At 39.7% G+C, this 21,989-nt stretch overlaps 1 protein-coding gene across 7 annotated transcripts in view; it reads left to right on the forward strand.

Annotated features, from left to right (window-relative positions):
• Positions 1 to 20,285, forward strand: part of TJP2 (tight junction protein 2) — an 86,563-nt gene extending 66,278 nt beyond the window's left edge. For all 7 annotated transcript variants that reach the window (XM_075137883.1, XM_075137882.1, XM_075137879.1 and 4 more), the window contains 20 exons: positions 175 to 277; positions 993 to 1,569; positions 3,084 to 3,187; positions 3,340 to 3,493; positions 4,451 to 4,559; positions 4,674 to 4,813; positions 5,321 to 5,387; positions 7,422 to 7,572; positions 8,218 to 8,326; positions 9,031 to 9,241; positions 10,542 to 10,729; positions 11,819 to 11,914; positions 12,022 to 12,101; positions 13,188 to 13,398; positions 13,815 to 13,915; positions 14,301 to 14,513; positions 14,876 to 14,986; positions 15,961 to 16,299; positions 16,728 to 16,813; positions 19,364 to 20,285. In XM_075137883.1, coding sequence (XP_074993984.1) covers positions 175 to 277; positions 993 to 1,569; positions 3,084 to 3,187; positions 3,340 to 3,493; positions 4,451 to 4,559; positions 4,674 to 4,813; positions 5,321 to 5,387; positions 7,422 to 7,572; positions 8,218 to 8,326; positions 9,031 to 9,241; positions 10,542 to 10,729; positions 11,819 to 11,914; positions 12,022 to 12,101; positions 13,188 to 13,398; positions 13,815 to 13,915; positions 14,301 to 14,513; positions 14,876 to 14,986; positions 15,961 to 16,299; positions 16,728 to 16,813; positions 19,364 to 19,532 — 3,319 coding nt within the window. In that variant the 3' untranslated portion in view covers positions 19,533 to 20,285. The remainder of the gene's footprint in view (positions 1 to 174; positions 278 to 992; positions 1,570 to 3,083; positions 3,188 to 3,339; positions 3,494 to 4,450; positions 4,560 to 4,673; positions 4,814 to 5,320; positions 5,388 to 7,421; positions 7,573 to 8,217; positions 8,327 to 9,030; positions 9,242 to 10,541; positions 10,730 to 11,818; positions 11,915 to 12,021; positions 12,102 to 13,187; positions 13,399 to 13,814; positions 13,916 to 14,300; positions 14,514 to 14,875; positions 14,987 to 15,960; positions 16,300 to 16,727; positions 16,814 to 19,363) is intronic.
• The last annotated feature ends 1,704 nt before the right edge of the window (positions 20,286 to 21,989 follow it).

Raw genomic sequence — 21,989 nt, forward strand, 5'->3', positions numbered from 1 at the left:
AGCTAATGCTCACAGTTTTTAAGCAAAACGCCCTGTTAATGTGAATGAAATCTATAGGTTCCCCCTGAAAAAAAGAAATTTTGTTCCAGTGTTTTCATGAAGACTCGTCTTAAATGCTTTCTTTTTTCTTTTTGCTCACCCCTCCTCCCCCTTTTCCCCTTCCCCCTCTTCCAGAGAAAATGACCGAGTGGTCATAGTTAATGGGACCCCGATGGAAAATGTTCCACATTCTTTTGCAGTCCAACAGCTTAGGAAAAGTGGAAAAGTAGCCACCATTGTAAGTAAATTACAAATGTATTCACTCTACAGTGGTATGTACCTGAGTAACCAGTCAAGATTTTGGTTTTTTTCTATGAATTGTACTATAAATGCATGAAGCAAAGCAAGCCTTTGCCCAATAGAATGTGCAAATTAAATAAAACCAAAGCAAAGACATAGTTTCTACAGGTGAAACAAATGGTGTCACAAAGTTATCCTGTTGAAAAACTGGGAATAAAATGTATGTCCTCAATCTTTAATTTTACTGAATAATGAGTGGTAGTTGGAAAAAACGAAAATTATGAGAGGCAAATGATATCCTGCATACACAGACCTTGTCCAAGAATTTGCTGTCCAGATTGGCTTTCATTAGTTGAGAGAGGCATCTACAATTCTCTCTTTGGGGGGCTTGTCGCATTTTTTAGAAGTCATCTAGAAAAAGAAAAAAAGTATTCGTTACTCACACTCTTACAGAGGTTAAAAGAATGTGGTTGCTAATCTGATTTTTTTTTTTTCCTAAATTCTCCTACTATTCTTTATCCTCCAATTAGTAAGTATTTCTTCTGCACATCTAAATAATCTAATTTACTGGTTGTTCTATAAATAGAATATTGCTCTTTTTTTTTCTTCCCCCCCAACTTCTGTTTGAAGTGTGAAGAATATTCACCTGTTGAATTTCACATTCTGACTATTGGAGGGCTTTTTTTTCGTTTGTTTCGTATTGCACTGAACAGGTAGTGAAAAGGCCAAGGAGAGTGCAGGCTGTGGCATTGAAGAGAAGCCCCTCCCTCGACTATGAGGATAGAGCTTTAGATGTAATGGATGACCATGCAGAATTTGATGGCAAAAGTGCTCAAAGTGGCTATAGCGACAGAAGCTGGCATAGTGGTAATGGAGGGCGCAGCCAAAGCTGGGGAAACAGCCTGGATCAGAGCTATAGAGATGAACAAGACAGAGGGCGTAACCGAAGCAGAGACCGTGATAGGGAATGCAGCTACAGCCGTGATCGAAGTCGTGGTAGGAGCGTTGACAGGAGCTTGGATCGAGACTATAGAAGAGATCGGAGCAGGGGAAGGAGCATTGACAGGGATGGTGGCTATGAACGGGACTACAGAGGAGACTACAGCCCACCCACTTATAGTCACAGATCTCAGCCTGATCCTAGATATGGGATGGAAGTGAGGAGTCGAAGTCGGGACAGGCCTCGTTCCCGAAGTCCTTCGCCTGAAATACATCAACACGAGTACCTAGGACCGCAGGATCAGAATGGACCGATCAGTGTTCTCTTAACAAAAGGCAGACATAATGAAGGTAGGTATAGTAGGGGAGGAGAAGAATTGACTTCTAATACAGAGTGTTATTTTTGTGGGGGAGGGAGAGGAGCTGAATATTCTCTGGTTTTATAGGTTAAACGTTGAGTTTTCTAACTGATCTTTTAAGTTGTTCTTTCATTCTTCCTGGCTGGTTTGGGGTGCTTTTTCCCACAGCACCTTGAACTCTACCTTTGAACAAAGAACTGTTCACCCACATCGTTTCAGTCTTTTCAAGCTATGTGTCCTTTGGTTTTCCATTTTCTCTGCCAAATTCTTCTGGTTCTGGTGGGAAACATGGATCTGATCGTGATTTAGATTACACTTGGCAGATCTACAAAAGAGTCAGCTACAAAGGGTGAAGAGTAGACTCTGCCTTTAATAGTGCACTTACTTCTCCCCTTCAGTATAATTAAATTAGTTCCAAGGATTGTTTCGTTCTGAATACTTCAGAGTGGAGTAAAGAATAGCAACAGCTGAAACAGCCTTTCCTTGCTGAGTATTGGAGTGTGTAAATGAAAGCCAAAAGCCTCATCTTTTGTGTGCTGTGAAATAAAAGACTCTTGTGCTATAAAGCATATCTGAGATTAGGTTGTGCATTCTTTTCTGTTTGGTTTTTTTTTTGGGGGGGGGGTGTTTGTTTGTGGGGGTTTTGTGGATTGTTTTTTCCTAATCTGCCCTGTTGTGATTTGTAAGAATTTTCTGCTCATGTAAGCTTTGTGTGCAGGAGCTAACCTCTTTTTTCATTCTGGCAAGGACCCCTTTCCCTCCTTCCTCTTCTTCCCCTGCATATAATGTTTCCACTTGTAAAGATAATGCAGATAGGTACACAAATAAGGAGAAATTTAAAGTGTCTTTGTTAAGTTTTATATGTAGCTAATTCCATAATAATTTCTGCCGTCTATATGGATATTCTGCAGGCTTGCTCTAATGTGATTTTTTAAAGCAGATAGCTGTTCCTTTCTTTTTCTGTTGTTCTAGGATGTGTGTGTTTTAAGTGTGTTGCCTTTCTTTTTAAGTAGCAAATATACTGATCCAAGTAACTTGGATCAAAGCGAGAAAGGGGGGAGGGAAAGGAAAAAAATCCCTTGCCTGAAACAACTGAGACACTTAGTGGGCTCAGATAGGACAGGGTCAGCATGCAGCAACTGGTAAAAAAAACAGCTCTTCTGTTAGCGCTTTTTGACCCTTTTCCCTCTCTACGCCATGCAAAATATGATAGAGAGCCTAGTCTAGCATGTTAATAAGTACCTCCAGAACGAAGGCATTGTTTTGCTGTTGAAAGTACAGACTAATCATCCATCTGTGATGTGGACTGCTGTTTGTTCTTACTGTGGCGACAGCGCAGAAATAGGAGAGTTAGCCTAGGCTTAAGTGGGTTTACGAGGTCCGCATTTTTTTCTTCTTTCTTTTCTCGTGGTGTAAGGGGGTATGCTGCAAGTACACTGTGTAGTTTTAAAACAATGCATCCTCACTCATCTTCTAAGCTACAGTGGATTATTTCCCTGATTCCAGAATATGGTCTCCGGCTTGGAAGTCAGATCTTCATAAAAGAAATGACCCATACTGGCTTAGCAACCAAAGATGGCAACCTTCATGAAGGGGATATCATTCTCAAGGTCTGTACTAGTTATACTGCTAGCAGTTTAGCAGTTAACCACTTGTTATAGTGGTTACTCTGGAGTAAGTTATGTTATAGTCAAGTTTAACTTGAGCATAGTATGGGCTTGTTTGTTTACTTGTAGTATTATTGTTGCCTTTTTACGTCCAGATCAATGGTACAGTGACAGAGAACATGTCTTTAGCTGATGCCCGAAAATTGATTGAGAAGTCACGGGGGAAGCTCCAGCTGGTTGTCCTCAGGGACAGAAAGCAGACACTGCTCAACATTCCTTCATTGAACGACAGTGACTCAGAAATGGATGGTGAGGTTTCATGTGGATAAAAAGTTCTGGACTCTGTACGCGGTCAGAATGGAGCTTATGGTGTTTGGCTGCGGTAGAGTGGTAGTAAGTTCTTTTTTAAAAAAAAAAAACCACAACAAACATACAAACAAAATAACCAACACAAAACCAAGTAATAGCCAATTAAGCATCAAACTCATTTCATTTAGGTGAAAGAAGAATTTTGTAGTAATCATATAAGTACATTTTGGGCAGGGGCAGAGATAGAAGAAGCAATGTTGGTCTGGTGAAATCAATCTTACTTCTCAGAACAAGCAAGTCAGTTGCTTTAATAAAAGACTTTTAAAAACAAGTGGATTGGACTGGTCTCTCCTTCTGAGGGCATTAACATTCATGACAGCATTCAATGGGAGGGAAAAAATGTCAGGACAAGAAGAAATTAAGTCCCGCTGGACAACTGGTTTCTATTTCCAGTATCTATTCTGTACAAATGATTTCTCACAGTGTATGAGCTGTATCTCTCAACATAATCTTGCTTTGGGTGTTTGAGGGAGCAGGATGTTACATTGTTTAGTGCAAGATATTTGCTTCTCTGATGTCAGAATACTGCGTGCAACTTTTGTAGGTTTTACCATGAAGGCTGCCATATGGTTCAAGTCTGAGGGCTACTTTGTTTCTTTTGTCACTGAAAAGCAATGATGTGAGGACCGTTAATGTGAAGGTGGTCTTCTGTTTGGGAACCTCTGTGAGACCTCAAATAAAAGGCTGCTAACACTAGTTAATGAGTGTATGGTATGCTCAAAGTAGTTGTGTGATGTGAGCGTGTTTTCTAAAGGTTGTGTGAAACCTTCCTGAAATATTTTAGCTTAAAGGTTCAGCATATCCTGTATGTGAAAGCCTTGTAAGTAACTGTGGTGATCAGATGTGCAGATAGTTTAAACAAATCCTGCATTTCTTGATTTGCTGCTCTATTTACAGACATTTCTGAAATAGATTCAAACAGATCATTCTCCCCTCAAGATGACAGATTACATCATTCTGATCCAGATTTGCATTCATCCAATGAAAAGCTGAAAGAGAAAGCAAAGTAAGAAATGGTCTTTTCTAGTCCATTTTTCTAATGCTTGTCAAAGAAATTCTTAAAATACATGGCATTCTTACCTGATTTCGCCACACTTTTTTTTCTTTTTCTTTCTTTTAGTGCAAAAGATGATCCATCCAGTAGGCTGTCCAGGATGGGAGCAATGCCTACACCATTCAAATCAACTGGTGACATTGCTACTCCTGCTGTTACAGTTGTAGACACAAACAAAGAACTGAAGTACCAAGATGACCCAGCAGGTCAGAGTTTGAAGTTTTCGGTTGCTTTTTTTCCCCTGGCCACAGAATGTCTACTCCCCGATCATGTTGACATATCTAGTATACTCTTCATGTCAACCCCATCCTGACACACAGAGAAGAGGTCTGTCTTTGCTTTGTGGTGCAGAGAGAGAAGAAACACCTGAGATGATTTGAAGGCAATTGTTTATTAGAATTACCACCTCAAAAAGCAAGTACTCTCCTAGAGAATCTACTGTAGCCTATTGCCCTAAGCAGCCAAATGAAGCTACTCCTGAAGTCTGATCTGGCTCACCTGAAAGAGTTATCCCTCCCTTGACCGTTTTGTTCTTTTTCAAGAATTTAAAAAAAAAAGAGAAGTAAATCAGTTCTAGTCAAAGAGGTGCTTTACATTTAAATCTGTATTAATCTTTGACGTGGAGGGGTTTGATTGCTGTCTGATAGCTAAAAATTGCTGCCATTTATAACTTTTTTAATAGCTCAGTAACTTCTGTTGACTTTTACATACAGTGTCTCAACCAAAAGCAGTTACAAGAACGATTCTTAAACCCAGTCCCGAAGATGAAGCAATCTATGGGTAAGGCGGCACTTCCCGTGTTCTTTTGGACTCAGTATTCTTCCAGTGACCTGTACCTGGTTCTTGGTTGCATGGGTTTTGGGGTTTTTTACTCATTTGGAGTGATACTCACTTTATAGCTTAATGCCAAGAAGAGGTGACATGGCTTCTAAATGACTGTATTTGAGTTAAACTTAGTTTTAGAAGTATTTGCCTGGAAGGTATAGACTTGCCTTCTACCTGTATAGAAGGTATAGAACACCCTATGCTTCTAGACTTGCATGGGAATGTACTCAGTGGTATATTTTTATATTTTTATTCTGCTCTATTTGGCACTTTGAGATAGTATTTGGAGTACTATGTCCATTTTGGGGCTCCCCAGGACAAGAAAGACATTGACACACTGGAGCAAGTCTAGGGAGTCAGTGGCTGCAGTATATGACATATGAGAAAAGACCGAGAAAACTGGGTTTGTTAAGCCTGGAGAAGAGAGGACTGAAGGGACGTCTTATTGCTGTCTGCAACGATCTAATTGGTAGTGGGTGTAGAGAAAACAGAGCCATACTCCTCTCAGAGGGGTCTACAGTAGTAGGAGGAAGAGCAAAGGACACAAGCTGGGACATAGGATATTCCGATTTGATATAAAGAAGAAAACTTTTTATTATGAGGGTGGTTAGCCACTGGAACAGCTTTCCCTTGTAGATTGTGGCATTTCCACCACCAGAGATATTCAAAAACATAACTGGTCAAGGCCCTGAACAACCAGCTTTGAGCAGAGGGCCATCTAACCTGTGTAATTCTATGGAAATGTATTTGACACCTCTTCTATCATTTTATATGTACACAAAAGACAACCCTCCCCTTCCCTGCAATATTAAGATACAAAGAGAATGTCCTCTGTTTAATTTGTAAACAAGCTTGTTGCAAGACAAGGCCAAACTTACGTCTCTGTATAAGCTGGAAACTTGTGTACAGAAATCTGTCTCATCTCTTCAAATTCAAGCCTGTGCATTCCGTATTGCAGTTCTAGTCTCTGCTTAGAAATGAACAAAATACTGCTTCCAAGGTTTATTTTTGTGGGGAGTTTCTGTAATTATTTTTGTAAGTGGTCAAATGGAACCTGGTACTGTTGATTCTTTAACAATTAAGATACTAAAAGTTGCAAGCTGTATTAATAGGAAATCAACTTACGTGTTTTCTTTTGAGAGTTTCCAAATACAGAAATTGAAGGGAGAGGAGCACTGAGATTGTAAGGAGAAGCCTAAAGATAAGTTTTTGAAGATATTCTGTAGCTTGGAGTATTTTCTCAAGTGGATTCTCTTCTCAGATCCTTTCTGGTTTGGACTCTGCATATGTTATCATTGATGTGCAAATTAATCAAGTGATTATTTTGGTGAAGGGGAATTTATAATACAGGCTTAGGGTATTACTGGAAAAGGTTGACAGATAAGTACTGTCCTCTGTGTTGGAAGGTCACTCAGGCATACAGCTTTTCTGACAGCAAAAAAGCTGAACCTAGTCCAGTAGCCTCTCCCACTGCAATATGAAAGGACTGATTGTTAACATCCCAGTAGAGTATTCTTGGAAATACTTCTCATTACAAGAAAACTTGAAGACTTCTGTCTAACAAACATGTTAAACTGCAAAGAAAATAGGTATAAATTTAATTCATGTGACAGTTCTCAAGCGTATAGAGGGAAAAACAATGAGTATGATTACTTACAACTCAGGCTGTTGTCACAAAAAACCTGGCTGGTCATCTGGGAGAGGATCCAATAGGTAAGGGACTATTTTGGTACTTCAAAAACAGGGATTTGTTTTCCTGCTCTGTCAAGTCTGTGTATGCCACTTAGTCACTCTTCCTAGTTCAGTTTCCACTATGAAAAATGCAAATTTTCTGCTTCCTTCCCTCACTGAAGAGTTACCTGGGTAAATATGGCCTATTATTAATATGATTTTGTTGAAAGGATTGCAATTTTTTTCTCTTGACAACCTGTTATTGTCATATGCCTAACATCTGGCCTTACTTCCTTTTTCTGCCTGTAAATCTTGTAGTCCTAATACAAAAATGGTGAGATTCAAGAAAGGGGACAGCGTGGGTCTACGACTGGCTGGTGGAAATGATGTAGGGATATTTATTGCTGGAATTCAAGAAGGCACCTCAGCTGATCAAGAGGGACTGCAGGAAGGAGATCAGATTCTTAAGGTATGAGTGTAAGTATGTATCCCTGAAATGCAAATCACTTTTGTTTTTTTTTGTTTTCTTCTTAGTGGAAATATGGAAGAAATTATGATCTTAGAAAGTCAAGGTATTGCTTTGGAAGTGTGTATGTGTGGTGGAGGGATCTTACTGAAATGAGTTTTTGAAGGAGAATTGTATATCAACCTTTAGTTTGTTTCAGATTCTGTGGAAGGGGTAGGGGAAATACTAATCAAGAAAAATGCCCCAAGATGGGAGTATAAATTTTCTGGACAATGCTTCTTCCTAGTCTTGGAGGAGGGAAAAAATGAGGCCAGCATATTTTTCTTCTTTCATCTTTCTCCAGCATTTTGTCCTTTTACATTCTCCTTTTTTTCTATTTTCCTTCAAATAGGAGGCTAATGTAATTTTTTTTTTCTGCCTCTTTTCTGTTGATTTTCAAGGCCTTTTGGAGCCTGTTAAAATAGAAGAAACAATCTAGCAGTGCAATTGCAGGATGTTGTTATTTCAGAAAGATTACTGTTAATGGCTTGAATAAAATATTCCTTAAGACTTTTTAGATGAAACAAAAATCTTTGGTTATTCCTTTTATTGTTGATTTTTCATGTGTTGATTTTTTTTTTTTTTAATTTTTTTTTTTTTGGTACATAGGTAAACACTCAAGACTTCAGAGGCATTGTTCGGGAAGATGCTGTTTTGTATCTCTTAGAAATCCCCAAAGGTGAAACAGTGACAATTTTGGCTCAAAGCAAATATGAAGGTAGGTGCTTTGAATAAGATGTATGTATATCCATGAAACTTTTAAGCTCTGTTTTGTCAGCAAAGCCACAAATAATCTCTCTTGTGCTTATTCTTGATAGCATTTTAGTTACCCTCCTTTTCAGTAGTTTAGAAGATAGCTGTATTCCATACCATGAGGGTCACATAGATGTGCATGTGTGATGTATTTTTCAGAGCACTTCTCCATCTCTTTCATTATTATCAAATAGCATCTCTTCTTAATCCTGAAGAGTGGCAATGCAGTACTTGTTCCTTCTGCTTTTCTGTCTGTGGCAGCTGGCCCAAGATCTGCTGTTAGCATTCATTTTCTGCTGTGCCTTGGCAGTCGTAAGGGATTCAGTCAGACAGCAGCACATGGACAGGTTTATAGATGAACAGTTAAGGAACAAGCAAAGCCTCTTGCTTTCTTGTCGGAGACACAGCCTGCTGTAATATTGAAGTACCATAGCTGCCTTTTGCTTTGGGAAGGTGCAAGTAGCTCCTTCCCTCAGAGCTGTAAGGGCTGTACGTGTACAAGTTTAGAACACTCTTGATAATGTGTGTGTAGGCCAATGGATGTGAAGGCTGGTTTTTTGCATTTTTTTCAGCGGAGGAGAAGAATTTCAAAACTATTCTCTAGAATGACAGCTTAATCTTTCTTTCAAATGTAAAAAAATGTGAACTAAAAAGGGGTTCTTGTTTTAGTGTACAGAGACATCATGGCCTGTGGCAGAGGAGATTCATTCTTCATCAGGAGCCACTTTGAGTGTGAAAAAGAGTCACCACAGAGCTTAGCATTCACCAGAGGGGAGATCTTTAGAGTAGTTGATACACTGTATGATGGCAAGCTTGGAAACTGGCTGGCCGTGAGAATTGGGAATGAACTGGAAAAGGGCCTCATTCCAAATAAGAGCAGGTAAGGTGGCATCCTGTCTTCCTACCTATTGTTAGAAGTAAGATTTTTTTTTTCCCAAATGATTTTTGCTTCATATGTCATACCTTTCTTCCTTTTTTTTCCCCTTACAAGAATGAATAAATTGTTTTGTCTTTACTTTCACAACGATTGTGGCTGTTAAACTAGATTTTAGAACCATGGCATTATGTGAGCAGAGGATGAGAGAGAATGGTGTGACCTACATACTAGATCAGGTATTTTCAATGCAGACCTAGAGCTCCTGTCTCAGCAATCAACGTAGCTTTGACCACTAGCTGCTTCAGTTCCTTTTCTAGAAAATGGGTGGAGGGTCCTATTTTTGCCTTTTTTTGCCTTTTCCCCCCTCTCCTTCCCCCCGCCCCCTCACTGTCCCCAACCAAACAAAAAAAAAAAAACCACAACGAAAAAACCCTACACCTTAGGAAGCTCATGAATGTGTGTGCAAGAATACTCTGATGATTAATCTTTTAAAAGAACTTCAGTGCTTGAATTTCTTTTGTATATCCTTACAGAAAATGTTTCAAGGGTTTATTCCAAGGCTAATGTTTCTTGGTAGCTGTAGTCCTTATTTTTGTGTGAAATACTGAGTGAACCACAGCAATATTTTTTGCTTAAATATCCTTTCCTAGTGAAAACTCATGTGAGGTAATAATAAGTGTTCAAACGTGCACAATCAGTAAAAGTATTAAAATTCATCAGCAAAAAAATCAGGGTATTTTTAGACTGTAGCTTTTAAGTTCTTGAACATGGTTTTGATTTTATGATGGAGGAAGAAGGCTCACAATTGCATTGTACAGAAGTTCCTGAAATACGCTTCTTATGTGACTCCTCTGCCTCTTTCCTGGTTATTACATTCTGTCCTCTCTGTTAATTGATCTGACCAAACCAGCCTGTGTTTTTATGCTGTAGTGACTTAACTTACAAGGCCTAATGGAGAAAAGAACAGTGACAGTAATTTCTTAGGCCTTCAGTTCTCAGTTGCGCTCTCACCACCTCTTTGCAGTTGCATTCCTTTATCTGTGCTTGTGTAAGTTACCGGTTTAAGACCTGAGGACTCATTCCTGCCCATCAGTCTTGTAGCTGTGGAGAGTCAGAACATCGTTCTGACACTGTGTTTGCTCCAACGCAAAAAAAACTGGATTTCTCTATTCTTTCGTCCACTCATGGCTGTCTGTCTGGCAAATTACCTGTTACAAATTCAAAATCCATTGTTCTTCAGTGAAAGAGCCTTTGCCCTGTTTGATTAGTTCTGTACAAATGAACTCTCTGCTTTCTCTGTCAGAGCTGAGCAGATGGCCAGTGTTCAAAATGCCCAAAAAGATGGCTCAAGCGATAGGGCAGATTTCTGGAGAACACGTGGCCAGCGTTCTGGAGTGAAAAAGAATCTGAGGAAGAGTCGTGAAGATCTGACAGCTATTATATCTGTGAGCACAAAATTCCCAGCTTATGAGCGAGTTCAGTTGCGTGAGGGTAAGTAAGACTGCTGTGAGCCAGCTGCCCATTTATTGCTGGCTGGTTTAGCGTCCAAATGTTTGGTCAGCTAAGTAAGTGATTTCGAACAACTTGGGTTCAATGTTAAATTTGAGTAACAGGAAGGGATGGCATTTTTCTCAGAATGCAAATTTCTGGATGCTATTAATTGCTCTAAGAAAAAAGTTTTTTATGTTTTTAAACTGCTGCTGTTCTTTGCCTCCAAATTACATGTGCCAATTCCAAGGTTTGGAATGAAATGAAAAAGGAAGAGACAAGCAGGGTTTTCTTGTTCCCTAAGCTTTCCCTTGGCTAGCTTTGAAAGTACAATCCATATGCCTGAGATCAATCACAGTCTTTAGCTTGCACATAAACACCACATTAACATTACCTTGAGAGCAAATAAAATCGAAGTATTTTCAACAGATTGTCCAAATGTAGTCAAGGTTGATGTGGTTCATCTCTGTGACTCTAAACTAGCTATATTACTAGTGGTGTTGAGCAAGTCAAGATAATTTTCTGGGTATTCGCACATGACAGTATTGGGGAACAAAACAAACGGTAAAAAGTTTTTTAAAGGAGCTCATAGATGTCAAGATGAAGACTGAGCAGTAGAATGGTATACCCCCATTAACTTATGAGGACTGTGTTTGCACGACAGAAGCGTAACATAATTTTGCATTTCTTTGCTTCTTCAAGCTGCCCTGCAGCTGGTTTAGCATTTGTATCTTTATTCACACAAAACCCACTGGGTAAAGGTTCATCCTGTTTGCTGGATGGAAAGATTACTGAAGATCTGCTGTATGTTTTCAGAATGTAGAATCCTCTCAATACATCTTCACTAGAAGGAATAGGGAAGCTGTTAAATTAAAACAATCTCTTTTGCTTTCTCAGCTGATAAAAATAGCTTTCTGTATGAGTTATGCTGTTGCACAAACTTTTGAGAAATACAATTTTTAAAATATATTTTAGTATCTTCAACTTATTCATAACCTTGCATAGTAATTGAGGATCTTGCCTCTGCCACTTCACTTATATGTAAAACCAGTCATATCAGACTTATCTTTTCTCCAAATATTTTTCTTTCAGCTGGTTTTAAGAGACCTGTGGTGATATTTGGCCCTATTGCAGATGTCGCTATGGAGAAGTTGTCAAATGATTTACCTCATCTGTACCAGACAGCAAGTAAGTTGTCGTCCTAGCTTCCTTATCATCCTTAACTGAGAGAATGGGTAACTTAATAATCACAGCTGCCCAGCCACTCTAGGTAAGTTAAAATGTTGTCTTTGCAGAGACAGAACCCAGAGACGCAGGTTCAGAGAAGTCAACTGGGGTAGTGCGCTTGAACACTGTGAGGCAAATCATTGAGCAGGTAGAGTATTTCTCTGTGAAAATTGCTTACACTCAAAGGCACATTGTTTGATTTATTTGCTCCTAAAACTTGCAGAGTCTTCGAATCTTCACTGCATCTATTTCTGCAATAAGCAAACTTGGCTTAATGATAGAATTGTTTTGAAATTGTTCAACAACAATTTTTATAATTTTGATAGCTTCCTCCAAGTGGGAGGGTGAACCTGATATTAGAAATTAAATTCTCCTTCCTTAGTCCATTCTAAATACGAACAGAGGGGCATCTGAGTTATATTATATGCTTTCTGAATTTGCCACGGAGGCTTTACTGTCATGCAGTGCTCTACTTGCTCTTACTGTCTTCAGAAACTTAGCATTTTAGATTGCTTCAGAGTTACTACTATTGAACTGAACAGGAAGTGACTATGATAGCTAAGTGGCATCTATTAAGACTGCATTGACTCTTTTTATTAATACTGTTTAGAGATCAAGTAAATAGGTGGTAATAAAGAAGCCTAAAAATCTTAGGCAAAAAGAATGTACTCCACAGCTTATTGCCCTAAGCCCAATAACATTGATGCCAGAAGGGTTAGAATGTCACACAGAAGTCTGTTCAGAGCTGAGGTCCCACTGAAGCACACGTTTGAAAATCCCATTCATCTTTGCACTAGAAGCAGCTAAGAAGGAACATATTAAAGGAAAAAAGTGAGATTTGCCTCAGCTAGTTAGTGTAGACAAAAGCTCACAGGTAGCACCCAGAATAGTTGTGGTAGTGGAAGCTGTGATAGGGGCAGGTAGAGAGAAAAGCTAGTTAACTTTCATTACCTATTTTTAAAAAAAAAAAAAGTGGAGTAAATGCATTTTACTTAACATGAGAGTTAGTTAATATAAGAATGTGGACATTCAGGCAAAAGCTGTTCACAAAAGTGGAGCTGAAAGGAAAAGGCTGCCTGCTGTGACTTCTGAATGTGATATAACTATGGGAGAAAATCCAACAAGTTGTGGTCTTACTTGGACAAAAACATCCTGGTTTTCCTAGGATGCCATGTTCCAACCACCTTCTCTGTTCCCCACAAGCAGCACACTGACTGGGCTTTCTTGTTAACAGGATAAACATGCTCTGTTGGATGTGACTCCTAAAGCAGTGGACCTGCTAAATTATACCCAGTGGTTTCCAATTGTGCTCTTCTTTAACCCAGACAGTAAGCAGGGTGTGAAAACCATGAGACAAAGGCTATGTTCCACATCTAACAAGAGCTCAAGAAAACTTTATGAGCAAGCAAACAAACTGAAGAAAACTTGTTCCCACCTCTTTACAGGTAAGGAAGAATGTGTGTTTAACCTGCTTACCAAGAGAGTAGTGGATGTGACTGTGAGTCTTGAGTCCACTTACTGCTCTGCGTATTAACTCATGCAGGCTGGAACTAAAAGGGTGTGAAGGTATGGTCATGAGCAATCCCTTCTTTGACTTTTTTCAAAGTTCCTTGTTCTGCCAAATTCTAATATAAAAGAAATTGTGAATCGGCATACTGTCATTAAAAGGTAAGTGATTTAATAAGCTTGGGGAATGGACGAGCAAGGAAATAAAAATACCATGCTTCTGTCGATGATCTAAATGAAATGGCTGTTTAACATTCTCACATAATTAAAACAAAAGGTGTTAAACAGCAAAGACTGGATAAAGGATCACATTGCATTTGCTGTGTATATATACTTTTTCCTTCAATTTTTACAGCCACCATTAATTTGAATTCAGCCAATGATAGCTGGTATGGCAGTCTGAAAGATACAATTCAGCAACAGCAAGGAGAAGCAGTATGGGTATCAGAAGGAAAGGTAAGCAGTCAGTCCATACTGTACTAAGCTATACAGATGTCTCAAGATATCTCTTACCAGTAAAAATTGTTGGAAATTTTGTTTGCCAATGCTGGATAGGTTAGACAAGTAGTCAGTTCATGTCTTTCTTGGTAACAAAAAATTACTTACTATTGTTCTTTCTGTTGTACTTTGGAGCTTTCATCACTAATGCTGCGGCTAGGGGAGAATGGTGAGGAGGGATAAACTTTTACAGGACTTTGCTTTATGATTCTACATTAGAGTTTCTTTCAGTTCTGCAAAGGCATTCTTAAGGAGTTGTTTGGCATGATGTTGAGACCTAACTAGACTCTTAATTCTTATATATTTAGTCTTTGTTCCTTAATTCTAACTGACTTTCCTCTAGATGGACGGCATGGAAGATGATGCAGATGATCGTATGTCTTACCTTACTGCAATGGGTGCTGACTATTTGAGTTGTGACAGTCGGCTGATCAGTGACCTAGAGGATACAGATGGAGAAGGAGGTGCATACACTGACAATGAACTTGATGAGCCCTTGGACGAACCAAGGATTTCATCTGTTAGCCGGTCCTCTGAACCTGTGCATCATGAGGAGGTGAGATGGTTGGATTTTCAACAAGACTGTACCTTGGACTTTCTGAAAGCCCTATATGTATGGCTTAAAAATGAGAGTTTTTTTAAACTGCAGCCTTTTCTTACCTCTGATAGTGTTTTAGAGCTATATTGCGTAGAGCAGAAATAATAATAGCTCTGCTTTTCTACCTAACTCTATAGATTTCCTGATGATGTCTCATCATCTTGAACTTTGCAATTACATCTGCAGTGATTGTGGTCAGGTTGCTGACAGTCATTTGACTCCTGGTTACTGTTGCCAAAATAGTGAACTTCAGAGAGAGAAAAAAAATTATTGCATTACTGGATACTGCAGTGATTTTATCTCTTTATTTTCTTTCACAGAGTTTAAAAAAATGTAGTCCAGAACCAAGGACTCAGTTGAGAAAAGCTGGTAGCAGGGAGATCCTTAGAGAACCGAGTCCACCTCCAGCATTCAAGCCTGAACCGCCTAAGGTAAACTTGTAGAAACAAATCTGAATACAAAGTTCCTCTTTCTGGAGAACTCTCCAGGGGGGCACATTAGGAAGAGCAATAGGAATGATCAGAGACCAGAAGACATTTTAAGCGTGGAGAGAAGGAATGACTGAAGGTGTTGCAGGATCAAGCAGAGGGAAAACTTAAAGGATAACAGTTCTCTTCCAGTATATGTGATCTCTAAATCAGTAAGAAAGTAGACTCCTTTTTGTGTCTGCTAACAAATTGAAAAGCACTTTTTTAGCTCAGCAAGAACAAATGTAGACTAATCATCAGGAAAAGCATATCTGATGCCATTATTGTGAAGCACAAAACCAGAATCTACCACCTCTGAAATCAGTCTCCATCACTAGAAATTGATGTTAACTGTTTATTCAAACCTTGCTCAGGAATGATACAGGGGAAAAAAAATTACGATGTTTGGACACCAAATTCTATTTTAGCAATTCCTGATTTCCCCTGGCCCCAGAGTCCTTTCTTTATGAGGATGGGTGCCCTCACATACTGCATGTGTTCAAAATATATTCAAGTATGCCTTGACAATGGAGATTGGGCAGAGTAGGACACGCGTAAGGAAAATAAAGGTAGACTAGAAAACAGACTTGGTTCCTGTGCACTTCTAAACTCCTGGTAGTGATACTCTACATTAGGTAGTACTGACAAATCATTTGGGAGGTTCCCTACAACTACACATGTTGTAGTTCTGGCAATCCTTAACAAATGCGACAAACAAGTCTAAATGTGCTAGTCTTCTATAGGTTGATGTGTGTGGTGTATAAGCGTATGGCCAAAATGCTGCAGCAGTTCAAATACATTTCAAGTGTTACTTCGGATGAAGATTGACACAGTTAAATACATAGGCGAAATGATTAACTTCAGATTAAAGCCTTCATTTGAAATGAAAATTATGAAGTTGCTGATGTAAACTTTGTTCGTGTGTTTTATGCTCACAGGGAAAGTTACAAAACAAAGAGGATCTATATGACTTCCCCAAGAACTATGACTCCAAATCAAGTAACATTGCTGTCAGCAGTGAAACTTCAACTGTATCAGCTAAAGCAGCACCACCACCTGTTTCTGTGAAACCTACCTTTGGGCGTCCCATCCTGAGAAACTCTCAGCCAGCAGTCCCACCTGCAGAGGAGGAGGAGGAGACAAAGTTGGAGGAGGAAGGAAGTGAACAAGAAAATACTCCAAAATCTGTATTGAGGAAAGTGAAAATATTTGAGGAGATGGATCATAAGGCGAGGATGCAAAGAATGCAAGAGCTGCAAGAGGCCCAGAATGCCAGGGTATGAAGAGATGCATTCTCCCCCTGCTGTGCTTTCCAGCATATAGAACAGACTGCATCCTGAAAATGAAAATCATGCCCTTGCATTATGTTGCTTCTGGAGAGAGAAGTTTGGGAAACCACACATACAGACATACCATTGTATGGGTTTGGATGTAAAAAGAGGACATATTTTAAGGCTTCCTATTGTAACTATAGAAAGCTGACTTATAATAATCTTGATGCTTTTGGCAATCCATTGTTTTCACGTGCACTTTGAATTACTACTTTAGCAAAAGATGATATAATTGTAGGAATATGAATAAGATCAGTTATCAATTTGTGCTTCAGTTGTTTCAGATGTAGCTGTGACCTGCTAGATCTACAGTCTAGGATCCCTAATGGATAGACTTAAAAAGAACGCTTACTTTCTCCTACTTTCTTTTAAAGCTTGAAATAGCCCAGAAGCACCCGGATATTTATGCTGTCCCTGTCAAAACACAGAAGTCAGAACAGAACTGGCCCCAGCCTATGAGGTAAGGTGTACCCAGTTTAAAGCATTCTGTCTTGATTGTTTACTTCACCAGCAGGAGGAAAACTGATCTTGCCAGTTTTTATTCATACAAATAATCCTGCCTTGGTATATCGCTTTGTTGTTGTGCCTCTTGTTTGCCTCAAAGATTACTGTAAAGGTGGGGCAAAATTTCAGTGAACTCTTCTTGGTTTTCAGGATATTTTTGTCTTTTAGTTCATTCGTACTATTTGAGTTACCTAGGAAGACACACTATATTCTTTTGCTGAAATATTTGCAGAGCCAGTTTTTTGCCCCAATGAGTATTACTCAGAAGCTTTTCTGCATTCATGTCCTCTGGTGTCCGTTCTTCCTGTGCTAGGTACTTGATGACTGTTGGTCTATCCTAACAAATAATGGCGGTTTTAATTACTTAATAACACTTAATTACTTAAATGCTTATTCAGTTACAGATGTATTGTGTGGGTAGAGAAACTGAGGATGAAACTTGCCTGAGGTCACCCATCAAGTCTCATTAAAGTAGTAGTCTTTCATTAAAATTCAGTGTGTTCTGGACTGGTTGACCATTGTGTCATCTTACCCTGCACACTGCGTATTTCTATGACTTGAGCAGTCATCTATGCAAGAGCTAACTGATGGATTTTGTTTTCCGTTCTGCAGGACTTTAATTTTTTCTTGCCTCTTAGTAATAGGCAATAGAAATGGGACTTTTTTCTCCAGTGAATCAATTCCTTTGATGTCACAGTATATAATCTAAAATGCAAAAATGGAAAACATGAAGTGATTATTTTCAGGTTTTCTTGGTGGGCTCAGAAAAGCATACTTTTTTGTATAGCCTTGGAAGCTTTTTAGAAGTAGTGAAAAGTAATCTTTAACCACATATGCAGAGTGTTTGCTTACATGCTGTCGTGAATGACTGGTTTAGAGGCCGCTTACAGAATCACCGTCAAAGGTATTAGCAGAAAGTGATTTTAATAGAAATTTTTAAAAGCGCGACTTAACAGAGTTCGATGGCAAGGTTCACTCTATTCCTTGCTACACGGATGAAGTATAGATCATAAGTTTTTAGCAACACTTAATCATTAACTAATTTAACATTTACAAAGTAAATTAGTAGAGTCTACTACAATCACAACAGTGACTTAATTACAGATTATGCTTATTATCAATTCACACACACAGACAGAAATATATATATTAATGTACAAAGGGTATACCTGTTAAAAATTCCCCTCGAGTTCAATGAAGAAATATCCATGTAAAATGTCCCAGCATTTCTGTATGGGCAAGGATTGAGCCTCAAGAAGTGAAGAGTTTCAGCCCAGGTCCCCTTGGACAACAGTCTTCTGAATATCACAGGCTCAAGAGGTCGCGAGCTGTGAGAGGCATCCCACTCAGAGGGAGATGCTGGGCACAGCCCACTGCAGTCCAGGAGAGCTCAAAGGGTCTCGCTTAGGACCACCATTTATAGGTTTGCAAGATGATTGGCTTCGGTCATCTGTAAATTTCCATCCTGGCCACAGTCCCAGGTGGTAATTACTAAAAAATTCTCAAGGTTTCAGTGTTGTTCCACTTGAGCTATGACTCAGATAAGATGACACCTGGGCCAGGCAGTAGGAGTACGTTCGCAGCCTCAGCTACGCAGAGTCCCTGATACGGTCAAGGAGCGCTCAACTGCCAGACTCAGTACACCAAGGCCGAGGTTTCATGGGAATTTCTGAGATCAACAAGCGGCCCAGGAGAGGGCCGCGGTGAATGCACCACCACACACGCAGAAAACAGTGCTGTTGCCGTTTTACAGGAATGTTAATGATTGGCCTAGAGAGAGTGTTTAAGCACTGGGGCAAAATGAAAGGAGGATAACATCTTGTTTTTGTAGAATGTGGGATTGCAAAAATCATGGTTTTTGAAACTGAGGAAATGCCCTTCTTTGGCAGATTTTATTTCTATATATCTGCTTAGTGTCACATTAAATGGGTGGCACCACAGTGTATAAAAAGCAATTGTGTGAGTTATTTCTGACCATTTTTAAGGATAAGAGCCCTACTGAGAGCCTTGAATGAGGAGAGAAGGCTATCAATTTAAGAAATGTCACGTAAAAAGTCTTCAGACTTTGAGACAGGAAACTGGGGATGCAAAAGAACAAGCAGGCTTTCATAGAAAGAATCTGGTGCAAAAATAATTGAGGAAAATGTCGGTTAGGGTAGTAGCAATGGCTGAAAACCTCTCTGCTCAGGGAATAAAGTGCTGTAAAACTCTTGAGAGGTGTGTATTTGCACGCGCAGGGGTGTTTAATGATTTTAAACTTGGCATTCTTCCAAATAGGTTGAGGAGATCAAATCTGAACATCAGACTCCAGCTTGGTGGAAATAAGATGCCTCTCCAGTTACTATGGCCATGCAATTGTTTATGGGCTAGAAGGGATTTCATTTGCTCCGTATGCCTTTCTACGTTGTACATGGCCATAAAGCCAATACTAAGTATAATTATTTTTCAGCTTTTCAGAATGGAAGTTAACATTCTTTCTCTCTCTTTCCCTGCCTTGCTGTGTTAGCTCCAGACCTCCAGAACCCCAGAAACCTCCTATGAGACCTTACCAAGAGAACCATGGCAGTTATGGCAGTGATGCAGAGGAGGAGGAGGAGTACCGTCGGCAGCTATCAGACCACTCTAAGAAGGGGTATTATGGACAGCCATCCAGATACAGAGACACAGAATTATAGACTTGCTAGTATGTGCATGTATAATGCTCTTTTTGAGGTTTCTCCCTTCACAGCCAAAGTGGAGCAGTAGTTAGTCTTGAAAAGCTATATTTTTATTGGGGGTGGTGTTAGAGGGTACGCTACTCAACTTAGACATATCTATACGCTGGAACTGGAAGAGTTCATTTTTGGGGATATTATTTTGTTAGCATCTAAGAAAAGAAATCACTATTGCCTGAATGCTGTTGCCTGTTTTATAAGGACCAAATCCTGAAAGTTTGTGTTAATTCTTAGTATTTTCATATTTTAACATAAGCCCCCTTTTTTCCCTTTTATTAATGCTGCCTTTTTGGACTGTTCTGCTGTGTTATGAAAGTATGATCCCAGAGATATGCTTCTTAATGCAATAGAACTAAATTTGAAAGTGTATTTGAAGAACAGTAAGTGCCTTTAACAAGAAGCATCTTAAACTGTTTGTTTTGACATCCGATACTTGGTGCAAAGCCATAACACACTAAAAGGGGATTGACTGTTTTACCTATCTCTTTTTTTTATCTGTTTCATGGTAACAATTTTCCTTGCATGTTATTTGTCTATAGTTCATAGATGCATATGCAATATTTCATAAATACTGACTGTACATAATAAAGGTGCAATTGATTGGGTTGTTGGAAAAGACCAGAATGTGCTTAAAGAGAGAAAATGATGTAGAAATTCAATCATGTATTAAAATTTACACAGACTCCGAATAATAAAGGATATATTCTAGACAGACCTTGTGTATCTTATTTTTGTTTTGAACAGTATTAGTCTTCTAGAGTCTCTGACATTCATGAGTATACTTATAGCAGTAAGTTCAGGGCCTCATCTCCTGCTGTTCAAGTAACTGGGAAACATCGCTATCGATGTTGCTTCCCAGTCTTCTGAACATGGTTTTAAAATTTGTTGTGATTTGAAAGAAGACTGACGCAGAACTATGGACTTCCTGCAAGAGACTTGGAGTATTAACTTCTGTCTCCCCATTCCTGCTCTTTATCCTTAATTCTGCCATGAGGAATAAAAATTCTTGAAAGGATCATAGAGAAATTTATTTTTGCTCATGCAATAGAAAAGATGGTTTTCTAACGCTCACTTAAAACAAGAAGAGTAGAATTTTCTTGTTGAAGCAAAGGAATAGATGCATCTCAGATAAGGAAACTTGTGCTGCTCACCATAGATTAGAATCATAGAGTCGTTTAGGTTGGAAAAGATCCTTTAGATCATCAAGTCCAGCCATTAACTCAGCACTGCCGAGTCCACCACTAAACCATATCCCTAAGTACCACATCTCCACGTCTTTTAAACACCTCCAGGGATGGTCACTCAACCACTTCCCTGGGCAGCCTGTTCCAAAGCTTCACAACCCTTTCGGAGAAGACATTTTTCTCAATACCCAAGCTAAACCTCCCCTGGCGCAACTTGAGGCCATTGCCTCTCGTCCTGTCACTTGTTACTTGGGAGAAGAGACCAACACCCACCTCATTACAACCTCCTTTCAGGTAGTTGTAGAGAGTGAAAAGGTCTCCCCTCAGCCTCTGTTTCTCCAGGCTAAACAACCCCAATTCCCTCAGCCGCTCCTCATAAGACTTGGGCTCCAGGCCCTTCACCAGCTTCATTGCTCTTCTTTGGACACGCTCCCGCACCTCAATGTCTTTCTTGTAGTGAGGGGCCCAAAACTGGTGTCTTGGTTTCGTCTGGGATAGAGTTAAAATTTCTTCCCAGTGCTGTGTTTTGGATTTAGTATGAGGAGAATGTTGATAACACACTGATGTTTTCAGTTGTTGCTAAGTATCTTGTCAAGGACAACTACGCTCCAGGAAGCTACCAAGCTACTATCCTCCCAAGACTGGGAGGAGGCAACACAGCCAGGACAGCCAGCCCAGCTGGCCAACGGGGTATTCCATACCGTGTGACGTCATGCTCAGTATGTGAATGGTAGGCGTGATACAGGAAGTACCGATTGCTACTTGGTTATCAGTCAGCGTGGGTGGTGAGCAATTGCATTGTGCATCACTCATTTTATATATATTATTTATTATTATTATTATTATTTTCTCTTTTCTGTTCTATTAAACTATCTTTATCTCAACCCACGAGTTTTTTCCCTCACTCTCACCCTTCCGATTCCCCGTCCTGCTGGGGGTGGGGGGAGTGAGCGAGCGGCTGCGTGGTATTTGGCTGCCTACCAGGTTAAACCACGACAGTTCTCTTTGGCGCCCAACGTGGGGCAGTCGGTTCCAGGTGTACTGGACGCCCCTCCAAGTGAAAGCAAACTGTGGCCTGCACTCTGCTGCCAAAGGGATTGAGAAGAACGCATTGGCGATATCCATTGTGGCGTACCACTTGGCTGCCTTTGACTCCAGTTCGTATTGGAGTTCTAGCGTGTCCGGCACAGCAGCACTCAGTGGTGGCGTGACTTCGTTCAGGTGACGGTAGTCT

Source organism: Calonectris borealis, chromosome Z (genome assembly GCF_964195595.1).
Source record: "Calonectris borealis chromosome Z, bCalBor7.hap1.2, whole genome shotgun sequence".
Classification (NCBI taxonomy): domain Eukaryota; kingdom Metazoa; phylum Chordata; class Aves; order Procellariiformes; family Procellariidae; genus Calonectris; species Calonectris borealis.